The 15,535-nt window shown below is 39.9% G+C and overlaps 3 protein-coding genes across 4 annotated transcripts in view; 1 reads left to right on the plus strand and 2 right to left on the minus strand.

Annotated features, from left to right (window-relative positions):
• Positions 1-693, minus strand: part of lmnb1 (lamin B1) — a 19,605-nt gene extending 18,912 nt beyond the window's left edge. The window contains exons 1-2 of one of the 2 annotated variants that reach the window (XM_053645211.1): positions 571-693; positions 1-261 (exon numbers count right to left, since the gene is read on the minus strand). The exon at positions 1-261 is cut by the window's left edge and continues 134 nt beyond it. In XM_053645211.1, the coding sequence (XP_053501186.1) occupies positions 1-243 (243 nt within the window). In that variant the 5' untranslated portion in view covers positions 244-261; positions 571-693. The other variant, XM_053645210.1, reaches the window with a different exon arrangement.
• Positions 694-3,684: 2,991 nt separating this feature from the next.
• LOC128620318 (la-related protein 6-like) lies at positions 3,685-5,664 on the plus strand. Its single transcript, XM_053645213.1, has 3 exons — positions 3,685-4,008; positions 4,095-4,302; positions 4,451-5,664. The coding sequence occupies exons 1-3, from the start codon at positions 3,986-3,988 to the stop codon at positions 5,396-5,398; spliced, it is 1,179 nt and encodes a 392-aa protein (XP_053501188.1). The 5' UTR covers positions 3,685-3,985; the 3' UTR covers positions 5,399-5,664.
• Positions 5,665-7,325: 1,661 nt separating this feature from the next.
• On the minus strand, positions 7,326-14,469 carry phax (phosphorylated adaptor for RNA export). The gene is made up of 5 exons (XM_053645212.1): positions 14,267-14,469; positions 13,156-13,766; positions 12,827-12,947; positions 12,513-12,596; positions 7,326-8,924 (listed from the first exon to the last, which is right to left on the minus strand). The coding sequence occupies exons 1-5, from the start codon at positions 14,366-14,368 to the stop codon at positions 8,643-8,645; spliced, it is 1,200 nt and encodes a 399-aa protein (XP_053501187.1). The 5' UTR covers positions 14,369-14,469; the 3' UTR covers positions 7,326-8,642.
• Positions 14,470-15,535: the final 1,066 nt, after the last annotated feature.

Consider the following 15,535-nt stretch of genomic DNA (forward strand, 5'->3'; position numbering starts at 1 on the left):
CAGTTCCCGGCTCCGCACCTCTTCCTTTTCAGAAATCTGCAAATGAAGAACGCTGTTCTCGGACTCTAGACTCCGGACTTTGTCGATGTAAACAGCCAGGCGGTCGTTGAGGTGGCTCAGCTCCTCTTTTTCCTGCAGTCTGGTGATCCTCGTGGGGCTCAGTGGAGTGCCGCTGCCGCCGGTGCCGCTGCTCGCCCGGGTGCTTATTCTCTGGCCGGCCGGGGTGGAAGTGGCGGTCGCCATTGTAAACTAAAAAAAGAGCTGGAATAAAAGTAAAATATCCTTAGGTTTTGATTGGACTACGTGAGGTGTTTCGACGCTGGAAATTTCGTCTCAGAATGCTAAATATTTCGGCTAGCACCACGCCGTAAAAACGATTAGGAATATGGTTATATATAGCCAAGTGGTCGATAGATAAGGGCCCAGAGCAACGTAAATTAGCGTAAATAATTATACAGAAACGAGAAATAAACATTAAGTCATCCTATATTCAAAACAGCACCTGGAAGACGCACAAGCGAACACAATAATAAACTAATAAAAACCACAAAGCTAACACAAATGCCTTACTTTGTCTTCCAAACGAATGAAAGAATGGGCTAGACGAATATGGCCGCTTATCAGTATGCAGCGGTCACGTGTCCTAGACAGACCAATCACGAATCCCGACGCAGCTCAACGTTTTCAACCGAGACAAAATTCAAATAATTTGGAATGCAGTTTGCTTTGCGCCAATAATGCTGAAGCTACAGCACGTGGTACACAGACTAGGAGAAGGCACATATTACACATTCTTTGATTTATTGTTGATTATCAGTCGGACTTGGACTGCAGGTGTTGAAGTTAACTTAAAAAAGTAGCCTAATACATATTTTTTCCTCACTGCAAATTTTGTCACTTGTTTTGTTAATTTTTTTTTCACATTTTCCACCACTTTTATGAATATGATCTCTAATTTTTTCATTAGGTTTCATTTATACTATGTTAAACGTAGTATAATAAAATTAATTAATTATACTTATTTAATTAAATAATTTTCATAAATAACTTTTAATATGTTAAGTTTTCATAAATAATGAAGCCTTTATGCCTTGTTAACGTAACCACAACAAAAACTGGACTGGTTTTACACAGATTAAACCTGAGATTTGGCAAAATCGGAAGTCCTTGTGTGTGTGTGTCTAAAAAGTTTAATTCCCAGCAAACTGATGTGCTATGATATGATCTGCCAGCTGAATCTGCAGCGTACGTTGCTGTAATGCCACATATTTTGAAAATGATTTTGAAAGTCTTTATTAAGCATGAAACAATTCTGCTCAAATTGAGACTTCTTCTTTGGAGAAGTATGCAGCATTTCAGATTTAAAATATTTCACCCCAGGCCTCAGTCTAAAGCACATCCTTGCAACTACTTTTAAATCAATACACATGTCTCTTAGAGAAACAGCATAATGGTTTGCCCGAGTGGTGCTTATTACAATTTCTGATGGTATATGTGCATTTGAAGACAGTTCAGTTTAAGTGTAATGTTAAGGGATAATCAATGCATACAATTGCATTGATGATAGTTAAGCAAATATCAGTGTGTATAATATGTGAGAATAGTAACCATTTCTCTTTCTCTCTCTTTCTCTCAGAGTTAAACTGTTTTTGTCATAGCTATGTGGTCCACCTGCCCCCAAACCAACATACCGTTCAATCCTGGGTAATTACTACCTACTACAGTACTCTGTGTTTACATAGATTTTTTTGGTGAGTTGTCGCTATTGCTGCTATGTCTTCATTTGCTAAAAGATACAGAGTATAGAGAATTATATCTTGGTAAATTAGTGCAGAACATTCCATGTGCACACAGCCGTGAGACATGAGTTCAAAGCCCTGGATAAGGGCGTCTGCCAAATCCCATACATGTAACATAAATGTAAATTTACATTTATGGCATTTGGCAGAAAACCCTTATCTGGAATAACTTACATTTATCTAATTTCAGACAACCGAACAGTTGGGGTTTAAAGGCCTTGCTCAAGGGCCCATCAGTGGCAGCTTGGCAGTGCTGGGATTTGAACTCACAACCTTCCAATCAGTAGTCCAGTGTTTTAAAGGGATAGTTCACCCAAAAATTAAAATTCTTTCATCAATTACTCACCCTCATGTCGTTCCAAACCCATAAGACTTTTGTTCATCTTCGGAACACAAATGAAGACATTTTTAATGAATCCTGGGAAATTTCTGTCCCTCTTTTTACAGTCCAGTAACCAAAACTTTAAAGCTCCAAAAACTTCATAAAGGCACCATAAAAGTAATCCATGTGACTCCAGTTGTTTTCTTGCATTTTTTGTCACTTCAACACAACACACATGCATTGTGGTTCTCTCATGAACACACATCGGAGATCTATGCAGAAGTGAAGATATTTTCCACGCACAAAGCATCCGTATCGCTTCATAAAATTGGGATTAAACCACTGGAGTCACATGTGCTCCGCGCTCCTTGTGTTTTGTCTGCATGTTTGTTAATAAAGACATTGCTCCTGTGCTTACTTCCTGTATATAGTCCCGTGTCGTTACACCCAGGCTGATTGGCATTTCCAAATTGTCCGTAGTATGCGACTGTGTGCCGTGCACTGGGTTGACCCAGTCCAAGGTGTCCCTCTTGTGCCCCACATTCCCTGGCATAGGCTCCAGCCTCTCCAATGACCCTGTGTAGGATTAACAAGGAAAATGGATGGATTATCCTATAGCAGCAAGCCCTTCTTAGCTTGCTCCATTTATATTGTGAAAGTTATTGTTTTTTGCTGATGGGCTCAGCTATATAAAATTAACTAGATTATATCTACATAGATACAGATCTACCTATAACCATAACATACAGTTGCAATCAAATTATTCAACCCCCACTGCAAATCAGGTTGCATGATTTTTGTCCAAATTTACAGACTTTCAGCTGTTTGCAATGAACAAATCAAACAAAACCAATTGAAATAGTTCAACACAAAGAATGCTTCAAGTGGTTTCCCCAAATTCAACTGAAAATGAAATCTATAATGATTTCTCAAGCTAAATAACATGTTCATAGTGGCTACATGTGAGGTTTATTCAATATCTATACATTTTGTACTTCTGAACTATCTTTTGCTTAATGCAGAACACATAAGCTAGCTAACAGCTACAGCTTTGGAGACAGAAGGCAAAACATGAGGCACCACAAACACAGTTCTGTCTGTTATTTTATATGAGCCCTCGGCTCTGTGGTGTTTGATGGTTCAGGTTAGTGGAAGAAGTTCAGTCAATACACTGTATACCATCCTGACATCATATACATATATGTATATCTTAGTGTGAACAACCTAGACAATTGTGCATGGTGTAAAATATCTATAATTGTATAAAAGTGTGTGAATTGAAACAAATGACAATCTTCCAGACACATCCAGCATATCAATAATTAATCTCTTTGACATAAATCATAATTTAATTTTCTTCTGCTGCAATAAACTAGAATGACTCTGATTTGGACATTTATTTGCTGCAGACTCTTGTGCTGTTTATTCATGTAGAATTATGATTGGCCTTCATTTAAAACAATACCAGATGAGAGTGAAGTATATACCGGTGATGAGCTACTTTTCACCGCAAATCCCCCTTAGATCCTTATGATAATATAATTACATAATATAGCTATTTTTGGCACAGCAAGTTTGGGTAACTTTTTTTGGCTCCTCTTGTGATGTCAGTGTGTGGAAGAGTCCTCATATGGTAATACCATTTTATAGCATTGTTCTCGTAAACCGCTATCGATTGGTTAGATGCTGCATGACAGATTCAGATGTGTGGGTGTTTTCAGCATATTTATAACAGTGAAGGAGATTATCGAGGGCAGACAAGACCACTCAGGCTCCGAGGGCTGTTATTAAACATTTCCACACAGACACGCACAGTGAAGAGTACTGCTGCCAACTGCACTGAAACATCAACGCTGAAGGCAAAATGGACAGCATTTGCAATAAAAAGTAAGCTCTTGTTGTTTTATTTGCTTGTTAAACATTTCTCTCGTTTGTGTATTAAGAGTACCCCCTGCTTCTTTTGCCCTCTTCAGATATTTCTCTGTGTCAAATGAAAATGATGAAGATATAGACCTTGACACATGGATACCTCCGGATGCTGATCTGATCCAAAAGATGGTCTCTCAGATTGAATATTACCTCTCTGATGAGAATTTGGCTAAGGATGCTTTCCTTTTAAAGCATGTCAGAAGAAATAAGATGGGTTATGTCAATATCAAGCTGCTGACCTCTTTTAAAAAGGTAAGCTGGTGCCTCTTTTTTAAAAAATTTTTTTTCTGGAACAGCATTATAAATTTCCACTTTGGTTGGTCTTTTCATTATTTTATTTTTGCATGATTGCTTGGTATACCTGGCTAAATGTATACAGCTCTTTTCACTTTGATCCCAGATGAAGCAGTTCACAAAAGACTGGCGGGTCACAGCCTACGCCCTCCGGCATTCATTAACGCTAGAGGTAAACAAAGAGGGAAATAAAGTGCGTAGAATAGAGCCGGTACCAGAGTCCGTCCTCTTTCAGGCACCCAGCAGACTCCTGCTGGTCTGGAACATCACAGAATCAAATCTGACAGAGGACATGGCACATGACGCATCAACACCTCACAAGAGCACCATGGAAACTGCTATTGCAATTCTGGAGCCATTTGGCACCATCACCATGGCTCGGGTCAACCGGCCTGGCAGAGAGCTTCCACCAGAGCTTCAGAAATACAGCTACAGATACCCAGAGTTGTTCACTAAGGAGAGCGTACTAGTAGAATATGAAGATCTGGAAGGAGCTGGACGTGCTTACCACCAACTCTTACAGTCTGAAGGTAATATGAGAGTACTCCTGGTGGGGAAAGCTTCCAAGAAGAAAGCTGTGGATGTGGGTTTGGAGGACAGAAGTAACGGGAAGGGGATCTCCATCCTGAACCAGCGCATGCTACAGCTTCAGACTTGTGGTGAAGACTCGTCAGCATGCAGCTCTTCAGAATCAGAGTTCGCCTCCTCATCACCTCTGAGCATCCCTTGCTTTTTCTCTGGCAAGGTATGTGGCAGCCCCTTAAGTAGCCCACGTTCCAGCCCCAAATGTGTCCATGCCCCCATGCCAGGCCCTCGCATTTCACCCCTCTTAGCCTCAGAGCTCTGGGGCAGTCCAGACACAAGTCCAGATTTGCGAGAGAAACGCAAATTGTGCGCCAACCAAAACAAAAACAGTCAGACGAATGAAAAAAGGGCTCTAAATGGAGACACAGCGCCTCCTGGAGTCCTGCGTCTGCCTTATGGTCCTGATGGGAGTAGAGGTTTTCATGCCATCCTAGTTAGAAGAAGACTTCATTATTCATTCAAAGTATAAGTAACCAATTATTTGGTTATAGTAATCAGTTGTTTTCTATTTGTGCTGTAAATTACTTTGTCATTTGATTTGCTGACTTCAAAATGCAAATGTGTGTGTAATGGTTCTGTGCTTGTATCTTAATAAACAATTAACCCATTAGTGAATTCTTAGCCGTTTCAAGTACAAATCAAATTGCTTTCATTTACATTGCAGAAATGAGCACAATCCCATAATTTTTCAACTTTATACCTCGCATAGCTTCTTAATAAGCATCTACAACCACCTCTACATCAACATGCATTGTTACTAATCTCAACTTAACTGATGTACTGAGAAAGTCTCATTTAAAGAAAAGAAAGGGGGGGGGGGGGGGGGGAGTGAAGTGCCATGTCAACAAATTTTGACCCAAACACTAATCCAAGTCATGTAATTCATCCATTCTTTCATCTTCAGTAATCACTCTATACAGGTCAGGGACTCCATGGATCCAGAGATTATAATACTGGGTGAAAGGCAGGGACACACCCTGAATGGGATGCCAGATCATTGTAGGACATTACTCACACCCTCATTCACATGTAGGGGAAATTTGGTGACACTAGTCCACCAGCATGTTTTTGGGTAGTGGGAGAAAACCAAATAACCCAGAGGAACGCACAGGTATAAGCAATCTACCCATCATAAATGCTAAAATGATTAATACTAAAAGTTTACTATAAAGAAATAGACTAATAAATTCATACATTTACACCATAGTTTAAAGTGGTCATATAATACACTAAGGGTACCAAACTGTACTTGATGGGGTGGTACCATCAAGGTTACATCTTACTACCTTTAAATTGTATCTTTTGCCTGGAAAGGTTCATGTAATGTAGCTTTTAGAGTAAAGCTTTAAAGGTGCATCACTGGCTCTTAATGTCAAATTATGTACCTTATGTAATTATGTACATTTCAAAAAGGTGACACGTACATACTAAAGATAGGTGTCCAATCTTATCCAGAAAGGGTGGTGTTGGTGCAGGTTTTCATTCTAACCAAGCAGAAGCCACACCTAAGTCTATTGAAAGCCAAGATGATTACTGATTAAAACAGGTGGAATCAGGTATGGCTCCTGCTTGATTTGAATGAAAACCTGCACCCACACTGGCCCTTTGCGGATAACAATGGACACCTCTGATCTAATATGTACAAAAGATGTCACCTTAATGATAGCACCTCAGTAACAAGGAAAAGTATTTGAGTGTTCAATTTCCTGGAGACACCTTTTATCCATTACTGTGTTACATGCGTTCTTATACCAACTACAGCATAATTTATGTGACACAGTAGCTGACATAATAACTCATCAGAATTTGGTCACCATGACAACTTTTCAGGAGTTGAGCCTGCACAGCTCTTTGGCTCTGCTCCAGTGGTGAAGAGGTTCTGTCTCATCCCACAGACTCTGGACCGCTTAGAGTCAAAACACTAATCATACAAAAAAAAGCTCTTTTATGGTAGTGTGAAATAACACCATAATTTAGCCATTTTCTTCTTGCCCTAAATAGAGTAGACATCATTTTCTGATTAGCTGTGATGCTGTAGAGAAAAAAAATAAACTACTGAGCTAAACTTAGATGAATCGTCATCTTCAGCTGTGAGCTGTAAATGGACATTTCAATGCTTCAGTGGGAGACAGAGAGCTGAGGGTCAACTGAGTCAGAGTTTCAGCACAAAAGACAGGAAACTGTCGACTGGATCAGTGAAGTACACTTAGGAATATTAAGCACATGGTAATATAATAGAAGGCTATACTTCGTCACATGTCGTGACAACAGAAGAAAATCAGGTGGAAAGCAGCCTTCTCACACTTCTTAAATTAGTAGTCCGACTAAAAATTCTGAACAATATTGCTAAATTTGGAAGACTAATCAGAAAAGGATGTGTCAAACAAGCTTAAAAATGGATTCTAAGTAGAACTTTATTTTAAAATTAGGTACTTTAGGAATCAGTAGCAAACATAAAACGTATGAAACCATTTTATTCATCGTCAAAACACTCACTTGACTCGATGAATATTCTGAATGCTTAGTGTATCTGAACGCGCTGTCATTTTCCACAAATACAAATTTAACATCATTAGTCAGTGGGAGTCAGAACAAGTGCAAGATGATGAAGCGTCATTACTACTAGATTGTGACAGATGCTCAGAGTGGTGCTTTGTATTAAGCAGAACATCACCAGTCAATACTTGTACAAGAACTATTAAGCATATTCTTCGAACTATGTACTATGTACTGTTCAATAAGGAATGAACAGAATGTATGATTCGGTTTAACATACCTGCACAGCCATTTAATACTAAAAGAATAATGAAATTAGTGGGCAAGCAAAAGTGCATTGTTGTAACTGGCTTCACTAACAATATACTGCATAAACGCTCTCGTTATACAACTGTGACAGTAATAAGGCTGCTTTCACACTAGGCTTTTTTTTTTTATTTAAAGTGCTTTATTAAAGCACTGAAAAGGACTGGAGTGACTTTTCTGAACCAGTATGCAGCATCCAGACCACTGTATTCAGAGTTATATTAGGACTGGTGCATGACATCAGATACCGACAAACATCACAAAACGTACATATTTTGCAACATTATAACATGAAATATCCATCCCTCCATCCATCCACCCATTCTCCAATCAACCTACAACAGGTCTTTGGACTAGAGGAGGAAACAGGAGTACGTGGAGGAAGCCCCTGAAGTACAGGGAGAACATGCAAGCTCCACGCACACAGGGACTAGGTGGGATTCGAACCCCAACCCCAGAGGTACAACGCAAACATGCTACCAGCACTGTCCTCCATGTTGATTTGTCTCGTTTGCCTCCAAGCTGAAATCTGAAACCGTGTTTGATGTCACTTATCACTTTTCTAAAACGTGGACAGTTCCTCTTTAACTTTTAGAAGAGCTTCAAAGTGACAGGATCACATTCTGCCTTCTTCCCATGAGATTACATATGGAACTTGCACAAGGAAAAATGCCTAGTGCGAAAGCAGCCTAAGGTTTCTGAGCTTGTTAACACACACACACACACACACACACACCATGTCCAGTCTCACACAAGAGATGGAGCATGAAACGAGGGAAAAGATATGACCATGTCAAACACACATACATTATATGAAATCTGATCTGCTCAGCCCACATCACTGAACATGTTGACAGCAAACTTTGTCTAGTCACTGTCTACACAGTCACTCAAGAAGACAACCAGCAGCATCAGAAGACCTCCAGGTCATTCGAGTTGTAAACCACTGGAGCATCCTCTGTGCCCAGTGCAGACTCTGGCTGCTCCTCACCCCCATCCTCCAGCGACTCCAACGCATCGTTTGTGTCGCTGGCAAACGTTTCCCGAGAAACGTCATCGTGCTCCTGCAGGTTCAAAGTGCCGATCGCTTGCTTCATTTTCTTGGCTGTTAAGTATTTCTGCCGCTGCTTGGCTGCCTTCTTGTTTGCCTTCTTGTTGTTGTGCTCTTTCTGGTTCTCTTCAAAGAATATTTCCTAGGACACAAAAGGTTTCTTTAAGAGTAATTCCCCTTTTCCTACTTCTAATACATCTCTGCAACACGTCTTAGAAAAGAAATGGTCCTGCACATCCTAGACACACCGGGTGCGTCTCAACCAGCTCCCTAGCTCATGAATCAGTTTGTCGTGTACATGAGTGGTAAGGACCCTGACTCACTACACATTTGGACACTGATGACTCGATTTCTGGCGACATGATTACGTACTTGCGTTCTAAAACGTCACCACTGGCATTTATCAACAGGCAGGACATTATATGTCATAAATTTGTTAGCTTAAGCACACGTGTTTCTGTTATGGTACTTCAATCAGGATTGTAAGCTAGCTAGTGGAATTTTTTTTTTTTTAATCATTAAACACTTAAAAGTCATTAGACTCATACCATATAGAGAACTTCAAATAAAGTTAAACAAAAAAAACCACAATGTTAATGTAAGTAATCATTTGAGAGCTACAACAACGATAACAAGCTACTTACATTTGTAGATGAATTTGGCTGATAGTTTGTCCGCCATTTTTTTCTGAGCTGAGAAGCTTCAGAAAATATGACGCCAATTCCAGTAAGAGAACATAGTGCTCCCCAGGGTCTGAAAGTAACTTTTTCCTCCACCTGCATAGTGGCTGGTAAAAATTTTTTTTCCAACCAGCCAATCAGAATTTCTACCAGCTACCTCACAAAAACAGAAACTAACCACATTGTTTTAAATTATATAATTGATATAAACAAAAAGTTATTTTAAATTTTTTAATCAGAAAAAGTCATTGTGGCATGGCCAAGCATTGGCTGTGGACGGAGAGGAGGCAGGTCAAACCGGGAGGTAAAGCGTGATGATTCTCACCTGTGTGTAATTAGTGAAAGTTGATTTTTGTCACTGACTACGTTGACATGGACAGCAGTAATCTAATTATTGACCTTACTCTGACCAAGATAATAATGTGATTAAGGTGTTTACATGAGTCGCTTTTAGAATACTCCTTTAATGTACCCGTTTTACATGTTTTAGAACATAATTAGATTAACAGCCCGTGCCATTACGTCACCGTGCCACGCCGTCCGACGGTCATCCAGAATTTCACGTATCAACATACAGTTCGTCTTCGTTATGGTACCGTATACAATTTTTGGGTGTTTTTATTTAATTTTTTTTACGAACGTTTTAAGTGCAGTTAATTATTTGTCAGGCTGTATGTGCAAATAGCCAACTGCTTCAAGCCGTGGGCTATGTCCCAAACCGCGTACTTACCGTCTATACAGTAGCCGAGATACATGTATTTTTCCCCACTACAGGCCTATAGTAGGCAAGTACGCGGTTTGGGACGAGCCCGTACTCTCTTGTTCGCCGTAAAATATTGAAAACTGCGGTGTGTGATCGTGTCCTGTCGCAAAATGCGGTGAAAACTCACACGACGTTAATAATGTGATTAAGGTGTTTAAATGTCTGTAATACACGTCCATAATGTGACTAAAACAGGAGTACTCCAGCTGTCTTAATTCGATTAGTGTTTACTTCGAGTATGACCTTAATCAGATTAAGGTAATTAAAAATTGCTGTTTACATGCTAGTTTCTTAATCACAGTATTGTCTTAATCAGGTTAATAGTGGATTATTGTTATCCATGTAAACACAGTCTTTGTGCTTTCAGTTGCCTCCCGTAGAAGCGAAAGCAAGAGAGAGAGAGAGAGAGAGAGAGAGAGAGAGAGAGAGAAAAAGACAACCAGCACAGAGCCATGCGTGTGTGTAGAAAATAAAACCGCTGGGAACAAAAAAAGAAAGAATAAAGTGGCATGAGTTGTTCCAAGCCTGCCTCCAGCTTCCTCATTCTCTTCCTGAACCTGGGAAGTGTTACACTCGTCTGTACACGTGCAATCATTATATTTAAATAAGTTTAAAATGCTCAAATATTCAATCATACATAAGAACACATCACTCCTTTCCCTTTACATGCTAATAACTGTTTTCACAAGCCAATAGGCAGGAGTTATTTTATGAAAACAACAGACGATAAGCCAATTTCACACTTCCGTGCGAAATTCAGCCCTACTTGTGCGTGGAACATACCCGCCAAAGTGGCAGATGACCAGACAATATTACACGCCACTGCTGACAATTAACCCGTATTTGGCGGGCGCTAATTTCATACTCTGATGCTCCCTGGTTTTGTGGGAATTATTAGGGTGCAAACGTTCCAGTGCACGGGTTAGGATTTTGTGATTGATACAGCCCTTAAAACGGTGACTCCTTCATCAGTGCCCTGACTACTGAACGAGGGAGCTGATTGAGACACACCCACTGTCTGCACTCACACTTTGGCTTTCTCTGCAGAAATGTATTACATTTCATTCTGATTATTTGCTATAAAATTAGAGCTTAACTCAATTTGGCCTAATAAATGCCAACCCTGTCAGTAACTGCCCTGTGTGTTCCTCCTCCTTCGCTAAAAATCTTTATAAAGTGAGCATGGGGCAGTGTGATTCCTGCCCCAGCGAGCCTCTATTACTGCTTGTTGTAGTTCCCATTTTTGTGTGACTAGGTTTAATAATAACTTTATAGAAGCTATATGGGGCAGAAGGCATGCTGCCGAGCAAACCAACGAAAGCTCGGCTTACACCTATCAAAAAGCAACATTAAAAATAAATAAATAAAATTGTTGCTCACTCAAAAGAAGTAATTAGTTTTTCAACTCTATTTAAAACGAATGCAGCTGTGAATGAGGACTTTATGAAGATTAACAACTACTGAATGCCCGATATGCCCCGATGGACGGCCACTGGTGACACAGACATCCTGAGAAATTAAGTGTATGAGGACTAACGAAAACATGAAGTTATAGGAATTAGGGAGGCAATAACGTGGAAAACTAGGGAATGTCTAAATACTCGGTGTGTTGGATAAAAAGTATCTCAGGTTATGTCTTTCAGTCGTCCTCCGTCAGCCTTCAGCCTTTAATTCTCTTATATCATGTATTCTCTTATATTATGAACTGCTATTAAGACACCTTGGATACGGGGAATACTGGGTTATAGTTTCTGTTTGTGTGTCTCTGTGTTGTCAAATACCTATGATGAATGTATTCACTTAATTACCTCTTCTGATAAGCTGATGAACTGCCATCCTTTATTTTAGCAGACACATGTATTTTCCATACCTCGAAAAGACTTAGTTTTGTGGTATGACTGTGTGCATGGTGTAACTGTCTGAACCTGCACAAGTAGAAGCCGCCAACGCACTGTTGTTTATCTATGTGTATAAATACTCCTGTTCTGCACGAATAAACTCGGATGTCTCTGTGAACAGCATGTGTCAGTGTGTGTTCATTCAGACTCTCCAGGCCTGAAAGCTCTGCGGTCAACCATACTTTCTTGCTCCTAACACAGAACTAAGAGTTAAGAGAAGTAAAAAGGCTGAAGGTTGACGGAGGACGACTGAAAGACATAACCTGAGATACTTTTTATCCAGCAAACTGGTGTCAGAAGTGGGATTCGAACCCATGCCTCCAGTGTGTTTACTCTAGATTAGGTTTAAAACAGAATAACACCACACTAGTTCATTCTTCTCATCATACCTTGACTTGATCATGAGAAATACTAGGAGTGTTCTTCAGCAAGTTCAGATAAACCCCTCCAGGCGTCCGCCTTCTACTGCCATCCTATGGGAAGCAAACACATATAAATATAATTTTTTAAAGCCACCAGATCAATATTTCAAAGGATGTCAAGCAGAAATAATCAAGCTTAGCAGTGCCGCTCAGTGGCACGGAGTGGGAAATTACTCAGGAGGAAGACTAAATTGCTGATCTGATGTGTGTTGAACTGCTCTTGCTACTAAACCATGTAAGAGTGTGAAAGTTCTTCAAAATCAAAATGTGGGAAGTCTTACCATTGTGTAAAGACCTCCATTTTGTTCAATCGTTGCAGTTTCTGACAGAAGCTCTATCGCTTTCTTCGTGCCAATCACCTTCACGACACGCTCTATTAACTCCCTCTTTGGCTCCATTAACCTTTTAATAAGAACAGAGGAGACAATCAGCATGCAATACAGCATGGCAGACAACATCCAACACACTGTATTTAAACAAGTAATAATAATAATAATAATAATAATAATAATAATAATAATAATAAAACTAACAGACTGTCTGTAAAACAAAAAAAAAAAATCATAGTAAAATTTCTGAAATGTTGAAGATTAACTGAGGTTTTCCTCACCTATGAGCTATCTCGTCAATCACTTTATCTTCATGGTCATCCACCGTGATCTCATATCGCCCTTTAAAGTCCATCTCAGCTCGAGGACCCAGCCGTTCCTTGACTGACCGCTTCCTCTTCAGATGGCCGTCGCTCTTCTCTTCCTGTGCGCCGTGCTGCATGCATTCCTCTAGCTGCCCCTCCAGCATGGCCTCCATAGCTGGCTCTTCCTCCTGCTTCTCCTTTTCCATCAGCTTCCGTGCCAGCAAGTAGTTGTAGGTCTCACACTGGCGGCTGTCCATAGTGATGCCCCCCTCCATTCCCATGATGCCGAGCTCAGCAGCGACAGCCTCCTGGCTTTGCTCCTGCACCACCGATCCCCAGATGTTGTTTACTTTGCGGCATGGAGGTCCTGTGACAGTGCCAGTACCTCGGAAAGCTGTAGGAGGCACAGCCAGAGGAACATTGGTGCACTTCTGACGCTTTCGCCTCCACAACACAGCTTCTTCCTCCGAGTCGCTGTCGCTGGAGTCGGTTACAATGGAGCTACGGTAGCTGGCGACACATGAAGCAGTCTGTGGACGTTCTCTGCTCTGGAAGTGCTGGGTCAAAAAAGCTCCTGCAGAAGGCGTCTTAGAGGAGAATTCAAAAACAGACTTTCAGGAATGTAAAACGGTCATATTTTCCTATAGTTCACACTACTATTTATTTTGCTGTTTAGATCCTACCCGCAATTACTGCAACACAATAAACAGAACAAGTGATAAACAGTACACTGTAATATTTTATGACTAAAAAATTCAAACACGTGTACAATCAGCATCGGACAGCAATCGGATGTCTTAGTCTGAGATGAGTGGACCTGGCTAATCATATCTGGCGATATTTTCTCTAGGCTTGTTTCGAAAAACAACATCATATGCACTTCCTAGGGCACTAACTGAAGCAGCTCACCACGTGAGTTGATAAATTACATAGCAAATAGTGTTAGCTAGCTAGCTAGCTAGGTTGACTGACTGGGGTAACCTGGTTAGCTAAGGTTATAAAACAAGCTAGCAATCTGCAAAAAAAACCCCAACAACAAGTCTTAAGCATTACACCGGAGAAGTGAACGCACGTTTTATATTCTTACCTGCTGCCGGTTATTTGAATGCATTTCTGGCTCTGAATCAGAACCACTTATTTCTCCATCTTCCAGATTCTCCATTGTGTCTCCGTTGTTGTGACCCGCCATTTCTCCCACCCGGAAGTTCTCCGGAAGTTGAAGCACAACGACGCCACGCTCGTCTCTCCTTATTGGATCAAAACTAAACTTAAAGCTACAAAACAGTATATTAATCTTACGAGTACGAGTGGTTTTCTCTAAATATTTTGCCCATGATTGTTTAACAGAGAAGCCGCAAATTGCTAAAATATCATAGCATTTCTGAAGCAGAAAGAGCAATACAATCTAGTAAATATATTATATGATATTATGCTACATATTACACATTATTATAGTATAGCAGTGTTTATAAGTGGGGTGATAAAAAAAATAATTTAAAAAACGTTACAGGAAATTGTAATCCAACTTTATCAAGGTGATTATATTTATTAATGAAATACTATATTACTATGAATTACAAGGTTATTATATTTATTAATGAATTAATCCAGAGTCTCGTGGAGTCCATGCCTCAGAGCTATTTTGGTGGCACAAAATCGGTTATATGTTACTTATAGACAAACCTTTCTACGGCTGTAATGGGGGATTAAATATATTGAATTATTGATTATAAACTCAACGCTCAAACCAACGCATGATAACCATGACAACAGTATTCACTAAAACAAAAGTCAAAATTGTTCTATAAAGGTAGTACAATAGATCTATTTATTTTATTTATTCAAATAATATTTATTATTAAAGAAAAGCTAGCAGAGGATGGTTTCGATCCATCGACCTCTGGGTTATGGGCCCAGCACGCTTCCGCTGCGCCACTCTGCTGTGGAATGTTCATATGCACTAAAGCTTTTGTACGTATAAACTATACTTATAGCATTATAGTACATGGTAGAATAGAGTATGGACGTTATTGTAACTCTACATTCGAAATTAATTCCCTGTCGTGAAGTTTATTTATTTATACTTAATTTATTTATACATTTTTTTAAATCTAAGCTGTTATTTCGAATATTTTTCATTCGCGGGGTTTTAAAAGTTTTATTTTCGGCAGTCATCTAATATAAAGGATTGACTTCCAATGATTTTGACTCGTGTACGATATTAACTTGTACAGTGTTTTCTTATTTGGTTATGAGAGAGGCAAAGCGCGCACACGCCCAGAAAACCCACAGTCACTTCATGGACAGCGGTGACACATGCGCCATTTGGCAGGGCATTCAGGCCATCAGCAACTAC

The sequence above is a fragment of the Ictalurus furcatus genome, chromosome 16 (genome assembly GCF_023375685.1).
Source record: "Ictalurus furcatus strain D&B chromosome 16, Billie_1.0, whole genome shotgun sequence".
Classification (NCBI taxonomy): Eukaryota; Metazoa; Chordata; class Actinopteri; order Siluriformes; family Ictaluridae; genus Ictalurus; species Ictalurus furcatus.

Bases quoted from the DNA above. Each gene is read 5' to 3' on its own strand.
- LOC128620318 (XM_053645213.1), top strand. From the start codon at position 3,986: ATGGACAGCATTTGCAATAAAAA. The intron at 4,009-4,094 runs GTAAGCTCTTGT...TGCCCTCTTCAG, and splicing joins GACAGCATTTGCAATAAAAA to ATATTTCTCTGTGTCAAATG. The intron at 4,303-4,450 runs GTAAGCTGGTGC...CTTTGATCCCAG, and splicing joins TGCTGACCTCTTTTAAAAAG to ATGAAGCAGTTCACAAAAGA.
- phax (XM_053645212.1), bottom strand. From the start codon at position 14,368: ATGGCGGGTCACAACAACGGAGACACAATGGAGAATCTGGAAGATGGA. The intron at 12,597-12,826 runs GTAAGACTTCCC...TGCTTCCCATAG, and splicing joins ATGGAGGTCTTTACACAATG to GATGGCAGTAGAAGGCGGAC. The intron at 8,925-12,512 runs GTATGATGAGAA...TTTGTGTCCTAG, and splicing joins TTTCTCATGATCAAGTCAAG to GAAATATTCTTTGAAGAGAA.